The sequence below is a fragment of the Penicillium odoratum genome, assembly GCF_028828045.1.
Source record: "Penicillium odoratum strain IBT 22623 chromosome Unknown utg000002l_segment0_segment0, whole genome shotgun sequence".
Classification (NCBI taxonomy): domain Eukaryota; kingdom Fungi; phylum Ascomycota; class Eurotiomycetes; order Eurotiales; family Aspergillaceae; genus Penicillium; species Penicillium odoratum.
This window is the reverse complement of record NW_026643144.1, coordinates 1196545-1209820: the sequence shown is the minus strand read 5'-3', so window position 1 is coordinate 1209820 and position 13276 is coordinate 1196545. Positions and strand designations below refer to the sequence as shown.

The following is a 13276-nucleotide window of genomic DNA, read 5'->3' as shown; positions in this document are numbered from 1 at the left end:
AGGTAAACACTAAAAACAACTTGGGATGATTATTTTTTACTGAAATCGCACATCAGACGAGTGGCTTGGGTCTTATGTTTGGAAAATCTTCATCATAGCGAAATTCATTGAAAGTAAACCCACGGTCGGATTATCACCTGGATTGCCTGTCAGAAGCCATTATTTGCTGGGGGTTTCAAGATGCTAAATAGATTCTAGGAATTCAGTCAATTGCTTCACAACGAATTCGACTCTACTGGTGCTATCACGCGGATTGTCGAAGCAGATCCACATCTGATAATGTCGCCTGATCGATCAATGAGGCATTCACTATTCAAGGCTTTAGGTCTGGCTGTTAAGAGCACATCATTTGATCCGAAACGAATTATGACTATCATGAATATCTTGACAGCATTTTGCCCTTGTTATCCGGAATCTACCTCCCAAAAGGAAGATATCGCAACTTCGATGATCAATGGAATATCATCACCTCAGCCTGCCACAGATCTTACTGAACGCCAATCCCCTTCGCCTCAGCCTGCCACAGACCTTGCTGAACGCCATTCCCCAACGCCTCCCCCTGCCATGGAACATACCGACCGCCACTCGCCTTCGCAACAGCCTGTCATGGGACATGCTGAGCGCCAGTCCCCTTCTCCTCAACGTACCATGGAACGTCCTGAACATCACCCGCCAGGTGACGCTCAGATCAATACAGGGCAGACTCATGATGACCACGAATATACAACTGCTTTGAAAGAGAAGGGAGATGCTGAGTCCTATTCGCCACATTATGACGTGACTCCACTGAGCCTAGAACCACCAAGATGGAGTGCTGTGGTTGAATATAACGGATACAGGTCTTCTGCTGAGGGAAGTACAAAAAAAGCAGCAAGGCATTCTGCTTCCAAGGCGCTCTGGTTGCAGATGACAGGAAGTTCGGTCATCTTGGAGAGGAGCTTCTAGAATGTAGGCTGATCAAAAGCCTTACCGGGTAGTGACACTTGCCGAGTCACACCTAGAATATTCTATACTGATGGTGCAATTTTTGGCTTATCGAATGGTAGTGTAGGAGATGCTTATGATTTACTTGTGGAAATGTGGTTTACGCCATAGTAGAACCGTTAGATAATTTTTCTGCCTTGCATGTCTTGCTTTATTTTGGAACAGATTTATACTTTTTCCATCTTTTGCTTTCCGCAAATATATAAGGACTTACGAGATCGGTACTTCTGGTGCTTATATCTTGAAGTATCAAATTGAGCATTCTTATTTATTTATGAATTTGGGCATTCTTTCATCTCCTTTCAACCCGTCTAACTGAAAGTTTGAGCATCAAAGGTCTAACTCTTCGAGATAGAATCTTGATAATTTGAAGGAAGCAGTGAGGCTTCCCTACCAACTCCATTGCACCTCCAAATGTCGCACATGCGAGATTATACTTTGAGGGCCTTCCTTCACATTCAAGTGCTGTAGCTGTGATTAAAAGATTCGCTTGGGTCCGTTGCTGTGTCCATCTTCATAAAGACAGATTTTAGATCCGGACTGAGACTCTTTGCTATCCATCCATCACAAAGTGCTTTCCTGATTGCCCAGTACCATATCTCAGTGAATGATTCTTTCCAGTCTTTAATAAAAATTCTTGCTTCATATTCGGTGTCAAATCGCTGATAACACGCAGACTTGAATTCTTTGATTGAAACTTCTGCCGTTCTGCACAGTGTCAGTCATATCCCTGATTTAATGCAACAACAACCGTACTTCCAGTCCTCGAAAATACCAATCGTGTTGCCGTACGCAACGGCATAATATTTTCCGCGAGGATGCGACCTAGCTATGTCTCCCTCGGAGTTGAGAAATTTGTCGTATTCTTCGATCCCTCTTGCCTGAAATGAGTTTTGTGCGTCTTGAAGTCGGTCGAATTGTTTAAATTCTGCACCATCAAACTCAATCACTTTCGGATGTGCGCGAGCCCTGACAATCATAACGTTAATGATCCATCTGACGAAAATGTGTTTCATCTAATTACCAAGAAGAATAAATAGTTGGCTTGTCTACACGACCCTTGTAAACAACGTAAATCTTTCTCTGACCACTCTGCGATTTCATCCTGAGTAGGGGCTAAAAAAAATAGATTAAGGAGTCAAATAAAAATGAGCCTTGGAAATATAAGGATATGGAAGAATGCTGAAGAATGATTTGAAACAAATGATACTGCACTTCTCATCAATCCGCAAGTCGGGTTTTTGAAGCAGCTTGACATGCAACGTAACGTATTGGACTGCGGTGGACTTATGTTTCCAATCATTATTGACGATCTGTTGGACTTGTCACCTGTGGCACAATTTTATTGGACAGGATCCGAACACGAAGGCTAAAATTAAACCTCGGCGGCGCCGTAGCCAGGCAAATGCACCTAGGCTTTTCAAACACATAGAATTGTATTAATGGAGAGGCTGACGCGACGTGATCTATGCACTGACATTTTAGCAGTGTACAAGTACAATACGATTGATCATACCTTAGTACATCTGTATGCGGCCAAATCAGTCGGGAGGGAGACTTGCCGATCGTTTGAGCGCTTTCAGATTCAAGCTTGTTGGGAGGCCAGAAGGCCACGTCAACGCTTCGGGGCTGTGCAGCATATTCAGGTGCAAAATAGTGCCATTCGGGGCATTCGGATGAAGCGGCTGAATGGACTGAAAGGAAGGGAGTCAAAGGCACTCCCCCTACGAAATAAGGAAAAATTCGTTTGGGCAAAAACATACAACAGTCAGGATTCGCATGTGGTCACCCACCATACTACTAACTAACCGGCGTGTGGCTTAAGTACGGCTGAGCGGACGGGAAGCCCTGTTCTCCACACCCTATGGTCGTATGTACTGGCTGTCATTTTGATTTGAAATATATTGTACAAAACAAATCCAGTCAGGACTGAGTGGGAAAATAGCATCCTGCAGGCTAGCTCAATTAGACACGCTCCTGTTCATTTGTGCCTTAAGCATCCATGAGGCATCTCTCTACTTTTTCTGGGAAATTTTAATTGGCACGATAAGCTGCCAAGAGGAGAATACTACAATCTGTAGGATGAGCACACAAAACAGATATTGGCATTATGTGGTGAAAAGGTCAAAGAGTGAAGTATCATACCCATAGAGTAGACTACTTGAACTAAACGGGACGGGAGCGCTGGATGTCATGTGACCCTGTTGCCCACTCTCCAACAGTCTTTCCTTTCTATACTCTAAGATATATTCCGAAAGATTGTTCTTCCTCTCGCGTTCCTCCTTTCCACAGTTTTATCTTTCTGATGGGCTTACTTCTCCAAAAAATCAACAATAATCATCTATGACCTGGCTAATCCGCGAATTTCTTGGTTATATGATCGAGCCGATTTGACCGGAATGCTAAGTGATCATGCCGAGCGCAACCTAGACTTACATTTAATTTCATTGGATGTTATTAGTAAGAAAGACGCATCGGCCCATCTTGACTGATCAAGCGCGTTTATAAGAATGAATGATCTGGAAACTCAAAATATTGTAGTTGATCAATAACGCTGATCGAATTCTGTTATACTCTGCATCTACTTGCCTCACTCCAATATTTGTCCTGAGTTGCGAACCTACCTAGATACGAGCCACACCATGGATAAACCATTACCACCCCAGCTATCTGGCAATATACCTCTCTTCCCTGGGGAAGATTCTCATCAGAACACATTACTGCCCGCTGAGATCCGCCCAATTACGGAAGCCCACAACCTCCGATTTCACCTCGTTGCTCTCAGCCCGCTCCTATCCCCTACCAGAGCCTTACAAAGGACAGGAAACTCAAAGCAATTGACATTTATCTATGCCTGGTGACACATCTCCCGAGCCCAGGGCTTACCCAAACCAGAAAAACAAAACAAAACTCTCCAAAACAGCAACACCACACCAGCAGAAATGCCGGCGACGTGAGTCAAAGACTGTCGCTCAATTAAAAATAAAATCGAATCTCCAAGAGAAAAAAAAAGGTGATAGCAACGGGGATCCTGACGAGATTCGTAGGATATCGATCAACACCAGCAATACTGAATTTGCCGTAACTGGTTACTGATTGCAAAAGCGTCGTCGCATGCAGATTCGCTTAGCGCAGCGTAATTATCGCTCTCGCTAACAAGCGACAGCTAAAGGCCTAGAGGACCGCGTTTCTCACCTGGAAAATACCTTAGACAGCATGGGTTCTCTGTCCTGTCCTTCAGTGAGCGGCTAGTTAAAAGCGAGTTTTAGGATCACACTCAGACCTGACAGAAAATCTGCGTGACACGATGAAAATACTTATTTCCTTGGCATCTGAAGCAAGTTCCAGTGAAGACATGAAGGTCCCTGACGACCCCATGCGGACTCCAGCCTCATCCCAGTCTTCTCCCAAAGAGCTTATGAGGCGCCCGTCACCCACCCTTTCCCTCCCATTCCCCCTGGGGTACACTGCAATTCACCAACCTAAGAGCGAAGTTCTGTCGAACATCCTTAATAAATCAGAAATTTTGACCGTGGAGTTTTTTGAATTATCAACAGACTGCACCTGGCAGCCCTCTACCAGGGACATCGGGTCTTATGCAATTAGTCTATAGACCTGGATAGACTTCAAAGGCCATTTGGGCCCATACTTACTATGATGAATCGTGACCGCCTGGCGTCTTACTTCAAAGCAGAAATACATGCCCAAGTTAGCCAACAGCCACTGGAGGGATGGAGGGAAGTCCCATTATTCAACTTGGGCGGTGCAGGAACACTATATATAGGATCCTCTATGCAAGGTAGGAGTGCGGGCACCCCTTTGACTCACTATCAAATATGGGGCACCGTTGAGGGCCCTTTGTCACTGCTCACGGCAGATATAAAAAAGCAACTAGAAGGGGATTGGTTTGACCTGTATGATCTGGACAATTCATGCTACAAAGCACCGCGTAATTTCGTAATTGTAAGCCAAAAAAAAATCTTTGAGCATGGCATTATGTAGAGAAAATGTTCGCACTTTGTGGATGACCATATATGTAGCAGATATTTAGTAATGTTGACACTTTCCCTCCTTACTTGCCAAGCAATTGAACCTTGGAGGTTGCAGTGTGCTGACATTTAGCCAAGGCGGGCAAAAAAGGGGAATATATCGTAATCAACCCGATGCCCAACCCTTAAGTTAGTCAGCCTACATATAGGCTAGACCCAATGACGTGGGTTTATATTTCAACAAATGTACATATGCATGATTTCTAATCTACGGATGATCATTGCACCTTTGAATGTCAAGCCACGTGTCAGACTTCCAGAGGCACATATATATGTGTACAATATACGTTTTCAAGAACATTCAAAGAAATAACTTGCGCTCTTACTTTGAAATTTATATTTGTTGAGCTTAAAAATGGCTCAAAAAACAGTTCTCATTACGGGTTGCAGTGAAGGTGGTATAGGCGACGCTCTTGCCAGAAGCTTCCACAGCAAAGGCTTTCGAGTGTTCGCCAGCGCTCGCAACACCACGAAAGTCCAACATCTCGAGGACATGGGACTTGATATCATTCAACTAGATGTCACCGACGAAGAATCGATCAGACAAGCAGTGTCAACAGTCAGTTCTGCGACAGGTGGATATCTAGATTTTCTTGTCAATAACTCAGGCGCTGGTAGGTTTCATAATCTTAAAGGAGTTTTTTTTTCTCCTCGAAAGTAGGCCAACTATTCAATAGGTTACAGCATGCCCTTGTTGGACTCGGATGTCTCAGTAGCCAAAAAAATGTTTGATGTCAACGTCTTCGCTGTCGTTGCTGTGACTCAAGCATTTGCACCGCTTCTAATTGCCTCAAAAGGTACAATTATCAACATTGGGTCCGTGCTCGGCAAAATGCCACTCCCGTGGCAAGGATATTACAATGCAAGTAAAGCTGCAGTTGCTATCTTGACTGATCAAATGCGCATTGAGTTCTCCCCTTGGGAAGTCCAAGCAATCCTCGTGAATACTGGTGGAATCAAGACGAAGTTCTTCGAAAATCTCCCGAGTCCAGTTCTACCCAAGAACTCTCTCTATTACCCTGCAAAAGATTTGATTGAGCCAGCATTGGCTGGAGTTGGGGTAGAGAAGAGTGCCATGGAAGTCAATTCGTATGCTGAGGTTGTTGTCAACAATGCAATCCGATCAAGTCCCAAAAAGCATCTGTGGTCTGGGGGAGGAGCCTTGATAACTTGGTTGGGTTCAACATTTGGCTGGTCAACTTTCTGGGTAGGCTGTTTTTCCCTTCATGCAAAAAGAATCACTTCAACTCGTATTTGCTAACTTGGGTCCAGGACTTCTTACTCCCCCCTTTTACACACATGTCGGATATAAAGAGCAAGATCCTCAACTCAGTGAATGTGAAGTAGAACAGCCGGAAGACAAGAAAGTTATTTTTTTTGTGAGAGCAGCAATTCTATCAATCTGCCTTTTGTCTTTGTTAATGTGTGTCATCTGAGAGAATGATCAAATCCAGTGACAACCTTTGGATTCCTGACACAGAAATGAATTACACGAGCGTTAATCGATTGCCAAGAAATATTCTATATTTTTACTTTATGGGCTGTTATCGAGTGCTATCTTCTTTATCAAGATGACACTTATTGGTTGCAATACGAAAGTTTCTAGGAATTCCGAAGCCTAAAAGTCAAATCTAGGCACCCGCGCTTAAATGCTTTCCTAAAGCTTACACATAATCATCGGCTTGCAAATTGAGGGATCTTTCAAGTAATGGCGTGTTGAGAGTTCGAATAGTAAGTGGATCCGATAGAGATTCGACAACTCCCATTACCCCAAATTTCAATGCAAGTTTCCCCGCAGTGTACCTAAAAATGCTCGTATCGAGTGGATGCAGCCAAATTGATCCCCCATTTTTCTCTCTTTCCTCAATATCGGGTGAGGCATACGTCAAAGAATATGTACTGGCGTATGGAAGATTCTCTTCGCAGGAAATAAAGTCATTTTCCAAGGATCGACACAAGCTACTGCTATTTATGAACTGCGCGTCATTTCATTCGTTGGCGGTGCCTTATCAACAAGCGAGTGCCTATAGGCTCCGGGAACGCTAAATTAGCAGGCTAGACAAGTATCTCCACTTGTACTTATCAGCTCATGTCGGCTTAACATGGCAAAGTCTGGAAATAAGCCCTGTGCCATGCAAGAGTGTGTGGACTTCGTGGAAATAATTTTTTCGTTCTTCCGATCTACATATAACTACCTTGACTATCCCCACGATATTCACAAATTACATTTATACTGTTCATCAATCATCCGTCCTTTTCATTTTGTTGCTTAACATGTCAACTTTCAGACGTCTCCGAGAGAGCCTTAGGCTTGAGGAGGTAGAAGGCCATACTGAGCACTCGCAATGGGTAAATGAGGGTGATCCAGTCCCACATCCCTGATGATGAATAGAGCTAACAATTGCATTTAGATCTTCTTCCAACTCCACCAGACAAACAAAGTGCGTCAAACCTCCCCCTCTCACCTATCTTTTCTAACTTAAACAGCGTGGCGATGGTGGAATTATGTAACATTTTACTGGTCGATTTCCTTTACAAATTGGACCCTAGGATCTGTTAGTCCCCTCCCCATCCAAACTGACGCGCTCTAATGTCGAACAGACCATGCTTGGAGTCGGCCTCAACTGGTGGCAGTCTATCTTGGTCATCTTCGTCTCCCAGCTCATCTCTTCCATTGCAATGGCTTTCAACTCCCGCCCAGGAAGCGTCTACCATATCGGATATCCGTGTGTTGCTCGTAGTGTCTTCGGCATGTGGGGGAGCTACTACTTCGTCGGTGCCAGGGCACTTATGGCCATCATTTGGTACGCTGTGCAAGGTAAGTGAGGTATACCCCGAACTCAAGGCATGCGCTAAATTTTCAGTTTACTACGGCGCGAACTATATGTATAACATGCTACGAGCCATTTTCGGGCATAACTTTACAAATATCCCAAATCATCTCCCGGAAAGCGCCGGAATCACCACGTCTCTTATGCTGGCCTTCTTTCTTTGCTGGTTGATTCACCTACCCTTCTGCCACTTCCGACCATACCAATTGCGAAAATTCTTTTGGTTCAAGACAATTGTCTCTGTTCCTTCGATGTTTGGCTTGTTCATTTGGGCAATGGTGGATACCAAAGGCCAAATTGGCACGCTGTATTCCTCGACTTCAAGATCCTCCAGCACAATGGCGTGGCTGATCTTGGCTGGTATCAACAGCGGATTGGGGTGAGTCCGATCGATTCCTTTCCTCTTGCCTTACTAACTTTTTTGAGAAACACCGCAAATTTGATCACAAACCAACCTGACTTTGCCCGTTGGACAAGTAAACGCGGCGCACCTGTCTGGACACAACTTGTGAGTTCGTTGATGCTCCCAATTACTTAATTCAGTTGTCATTAATACATCACAGCTTGTCAACCCTCTCGCTGTGACACTGTCTGCGAGTCTGGGCATTCTCTCCACTAATGCCGTCAACAACAAATACGGCACAGATATCTGGTACGAATCCTCTGTTCATATTTTTTATTGTTTAATAACCCTCCTAGGAACCAATGGGATATGATGAACCTGATTATGGATGAATACTGGTCTGCAAAAACACGATTTGCCGTCTTTCTCTGCGCCTTTGCATGGTTAGTGCAGATCTTGGGAACCAATCTCGCTGCCAACATGATTTCCTTTGGCGCTGATGCATCGATGCTCTTCCCTGGATATGTAAATATGCGACGTGGCCAGTACATGGCCGAGTTCCTGGCTTGGGCGGCGGTTCCTTGGAAGATTGTGGCGTCAGCAGCAAAATTCCAGACTTTCCTTAGCGGATATGGACTCTTCATGGTATGCCTCAAAACCCAATAACAGCTCCCAGTGCTTACATATTTATAGGCAAGCGTCGTTGCAATCATGCTTTGCGACTGTAAGTCTCTACACTCCATACTTGAAGTTTCGCACTGACCCAGATAGACTTCTGCCTTTCAAACGGGAATGTGGTAATTTCGTCCTTATACAACCCCACAAAGGCAAACAAGAACTACTATTACCACAAAGGCTGGAATGTACAGGCAGTGATAGCGTACATCATTGGCATCGCCCTTCCATTTCCAGGCTTCTGCGGCGAGCTTGGCGCGAATGTGTCTGCGGCCGCGTCCAACATTATGGATATAGCCTGGATCACGGCATTCGTGGCTTCTTTTGTGTCTTATTATGTTATTTGTTTGATTTGGCCCACTGAAAATATTCGCTTCATGAGAGAAAAGGGGTATGCGTTTGAGCAGATAGCGGAAGTGGATTATATTGATGCGGCTGCTACAAAGGATGCAGAGTCGATCATTGAGGAGATTGGAGACCGGAAAAATCCGGAAATGAAGGTTCCAGCTGAGCTTTAATCAGCTTTCTTTAAAGCGGTGATTCTCAAATCATCAGTGCTAGGAGAGCTACTGTGTCTTCTGTCTGTGTTTCGGGGGGCGCGAATTCCATTGCCTTTACAATATGAAGATTTATCATTCGATACGCGGAGAAATCCCTGAAGATAGGTACTTGCAAGTTTATGTGACTGATATGATAACTTATCAGTCCCACATATCACATGCGGTTCCATTGCCCTCATCTGGAGAAACCGTGCGGAGATTGTTATTGCCGATATCGGGGTCGCTCTATCGTGCATATAAGATCATACAGATTGCATCCAGTCAACCAGTCTACCCTGTTTAAGACATCACCTTAAATTAGCCAGCTACTTCCAATAAGGAATTTCACCTGCCATGTCCGCCATCACTCAAAGCGAAGCGCTTGTATCCAGGGGCCCATTTTCAGAAAGCAAATGGGCCATCGAACCTGTCACCCTCCGACCGCTCAAGGCGGATGAAGTGACTGTTCAAATAATCGCATCCGGTATTTGCCATACCGATTTACATTGTGGAAACACCGCCGAAGAGGAAAACGTACCGGGTGTTTTCTATCCCCGAGTACTCGGACATGAAGGTAAGCCACTTCTCGAAACGCGCTAGGCACAATACTCACTCGTTCAGGGTCCGGATACGTCGTTGCGACAGGAGAAAATGTAACAAAATTGAAGCCTGGCGATGCCGTCCTACTTTCATTTTCTTACTGTGGCGACTGCTACGTGTGTAAGACGGGGCCAAAATCCCACTGTACCAATTTTTTCGAAATCAACTTCGTGGGCGAGCCTGCTTTCTCTGAAAATATTGGAGGTCGATTCTTTGGCCAATCAAGCTTTGCCAAACACACTATCGTCAGCGACAAGTCAGTCGTGAATGTCACGGGTCTTGACCTTAGCAAAGATGATCTCAAGCTTTTGGCGCCTCTGGGGTGCGGTTTCCAAACCGGCAGCGGCACTATAATCAACGTTGCAAAAGCAGGCCCCGATGACTGCGTTACTATTGTTGGCATGGGAGGTGTTGGCCTCGCAGCCGTGATGGCAGCCAAAAATCAAAAGTGCAAGGTCATTATTGGAATTGACCGAATCGAGGCAAGGCTTCAGCTTGCGCAGTCCCTCGGGGCGACGCATGTTATCAATACGACTGGACTTACAATGGATGAGGTGTCTGCGAAGATCAAACTCGCTGCAGATGGGATTGGCTCAACCATTTCTATTGATACGAGCGCTCATCCCCCTCTTTTGGCGGCACAAATCGCGGCCTCTCGGTACATGGCTAAAATTATTCAAGTTGGCACTGGAATGCCCAAGGCCGCTATTGAGATTCCGCTTCAAGAGTATATGGTTAGCGGAAAGCAATATTTCGGTGCCGTTCAGGGTCATAGCAAGCCCGAGGAATATATTCCGAAGATGATACAGTGGTGGAAGGATGGAACTTTCCCAGTTGAGAAACTGGTGAAATTCTTTGATGCTGCAGATTTTGCAAATGCTGTAAAGCTTATGGGAAGTGGTGATGTTGTCAAGCCTATTATTGTATGGGATAACTAGGACAGGAATACTAGTTTTACACAATGAAAAGCAAATATATCCAGTCCATCGTTGTCTGGCCATTTGGCTGCTCGTACAAGTATCAAGAAGTACTATTTAGAAATCTCAAGGCAATCTTTCCGGGGAACAGAGTCTACAATCTGGTTGTCATTACGTAGTTTTCTCAAATTCCGATTTCGGCTGACAGTTCGTGAAGTGGTTATCTGTCTCTGAGAATAATTGAAATATTATGATCTTTCGTCAGGCCTGGTTCACTAAACTTCACAGATAAGTATACTAATCGGCACATTCAACTGGACGTCGTAAACCTCACCCAATCATCTGTCGTCGGTCCCTTCCATTTCCTCCCCACAGGGACGATAAGCTTATCAAGGAAGGTGATAAGCCCCTATCGTGTCAGTTGATAAACGATAAGCGATAAGATAGAAGATACACGGGGAATCCTGCGAGACGTGGAAGTAGACTGGAACAACACCCAAATTGGCAAGTTGATCGTGGATATAAGCGCGTCTTAATGCCACGCATCTCCCCGCAAGTGAATATTTGTGGGGTCAGTTCTTTAGCGCAAGAGTGGGTATTTCAGTTGATTGGTTGTCGTAAATGTGAACCAATGGGATCGGAGATTAACCCGGAGAGCAAACAAACATCAATCGCACAGAATTTGATGGATCCCGGAGTAGCCAGGTACTGTAGAATTTTGGATTGGATAGATCGTTCAACTCAGGGGGTTCCAAGGTTACCGAGACAGGAACGGAATGTCCATTTCTTTCTCCAATTTGTAATAGCCCCGTTTGGTGGGCCCCACGATATCAGCAGCGAGACAAAAAAAGATTACTGATAGAGGACAAGTGCTATTACGAGCTGGTTGACTTCACATGATATAAAGGAATTTTTTCCCTAGAGAAAAAACTTAAAGAAACCACCTCATTCTTGAAGACTTTATACAAAGTGACCATGCCATCTTTTCGTCCCCCAGTCGCTGATCCAATTACGGTCTCCCTTACCGACCTCAAGAGTGGTATGTCAGGCCAAAACCCCAGACGAATTTAAGCTGACTTTTGAATTTACAGGCAATGTCTCCTTTGAAGACCTACAGTCAGCATTCGGACCCGATTCACTCGGAATCTTGGTTGTGAAGGATCTGCCGGAGGAATTCCCTCTCCTGCGTCATCGAGCGCTTTCCTACGCATCGTACTTGGGCAACTTGCCTGAAGAAGAACTGGGTATAGAGAACGCTTTTTCACCCCATGGCCATTTATTAATGTCGAAATAGCCAAAATCGAAAATGCCGCATCCAAATATCTCACAGGATGGTCGCTAGGCAAGGAGCAGCTGAAAGATGGACAACCCGACAAATTCAAAGGCTCCTATTACGCGAATTGTGCCTTCTACGTTGATCCATCACTGGAGTGTGCGAAGCCCACACTAGAGTTCTCGCCGACAACCTTCCCTGAATATGTATCTCCCAATGTCTGGCCCGACAACTCGGTTCTGCCAGGGTTCAAGACGAGCATCGAGGATCTATGTCGCCTTTTGATCGACGTTGGAGTCTTAGTCGCACGTGCTTGTGACAAATTTGCCGAGCAGGAAATCCATGGGTATCCTGCTGGGTATCTTGAGCGGGTTGTCAGCACAAGCAGTACCACCAAAGCGAGGTTGCTGCACTACTACCCACAAGCTCAGGATTCCACAAACAGCGATGAGGATGACTGGTGCACTACGCATCTGGATCATAGTTGCCTGACAGCACTTACATCGGCTATGTTTATCGATGAGCAGGAAGTACCAGTGACCGTCCCGAGAAAGCACTCAAGTGAGCCTCTCCCTTTACTGGAGGAGTTGGCTGTCTCCCCAGATCCACAGGCAGGTCTTTATATCAGGTCGCGTACTGGACAGACTGTGCAGGTCAAGATCCCAAGGGGGTGCATTGCGTTCCAAACTGGCGAGACACTAGAGAGGATCACCAAGGGCAAGTTCAAGGCCGTACCTCATTTTGTCCGGGGCGTTGGACCGTCTGTGAGCCAGGGGCGGATTGCGAGAAATACAGTAGCCGTCTTTGCCCAGCCGAACCTTGGAGAAGTCATAGATTCTGAGCAAGGTCTTACATTCGGCGAGTTTGCGCGGGGGATTGCTGTGAAGAATACCGTATAATAATCAAGTATCTATTGTATTTAGTGCTGGAATTTCCATGTCCTTTACCTCATTATTTTTGATTACTTGGTCAAAGCCACAGAAATTTGAACTCAGACATATAAATTAGAATATGGAACAATGAAGTTTTGGAGCCAATTCGTACACGATTCAATTAGCTAGAATA

At 45.1% G+C, this 13276-nt stretch overlaps 5 protein-coding genes across 5 annotated transcripts; all 5 read left to right on the top strand.

Moving 5' to 3' along the window:
- Positions 1-279: 279 nt before the first annotated feature.
- On the top strand, positions 280-945 carry N7520_002480 (double-stranded RNA binding motif domain-containing protein; the record flags this gene model as incomplete). Its single annotated transcript, XM_057136415.1, has 1 exon — positions 280-945. The coding sequence occupies one exon, from the start codon at positions 280-282 to the stop codon at positions 943-945; it is 666 nt and encodes a 221-aa protein (XP_056999101.1).
- A 4443-nt stretch (positions 946-5388) lies between these two features.
- On the top strand, positions 5389-6380 carry N7520_002479 (SDR family oxidoreductase; the record flags this gene model as incomplete). The annotated part of the gene is made up of 3 exons (XM_057136414.1): positions 5389-5647; positions 5711-6240; positions 6306-6380. The coding sequence occupies 3 exons, from the start codon at positions 5389-5391 to the stop codon at positions 6378-6380; spliced, it is 864 nt and encodes a 287-aa protein (XP_056999100.1).
- A 927-nt stretch (positions 6381-7307) lies between these two features.
- Positions 7308-9400, top strand: N7520_002478 (uncharacterized protein; the record flags this gene model as incomplete). The annotated part of the gene is made up of 9 exons (XM_057136413.1): positions 7308-7382; positions 7445-7474; positions 7635-7851; positions 7898-8243; positions 8291-8372; positions 8428-8516; positions 8564-8852; positions 8901-8931; positions 8979-9400. The coding sequence occupies 9 exons, from the start codon at positions 7308-7310 to the stop codon at positions 9398-9400; spliced, it is 1581 nt and encodes a 526-aa protein (XP_056999099.1).
- A 375-nt stretch (positions 9401-9775) lies between these two features.
- On the top strand, positions 9776-10959 carry N7520_002477 (NAD(P)-dependent alcohol dehydrogenase; the record flags this gene model as incomplete). The annotated part of the gene is made up of 2 exons (XM_057136412.1): positions 9776-9995; positions 10043-10959. The coding sequence occupies 2 exons, from the start codon at positions 9776-9778 to the stop codon at positions 10957-10959; spliced, it is 1137 nt and encodes a 378-aa protein (XP_056999098.1).
- Positions 10960-11913: 954 nt separating this feature from the next.
- Positions 11914-13110, top strand: N7520_002476 (uncharacterized protein; the record flags this gene model as incomplete). The annotated part of the gene is made up of 3 exons (XM_057136411.1): positions 11914-11977; positions 12030-12182; positions 12233-13110. The coding sequence occupies 3 exons, from the start codon at positions 11914-11916 to the stop codon at positions 13108-13110; spliced, it is 1095 nt and encodes a 364-aa protein (XP_056999097.1).
- Positions 13111-13276: the final 166 nt, after the last annotated feature.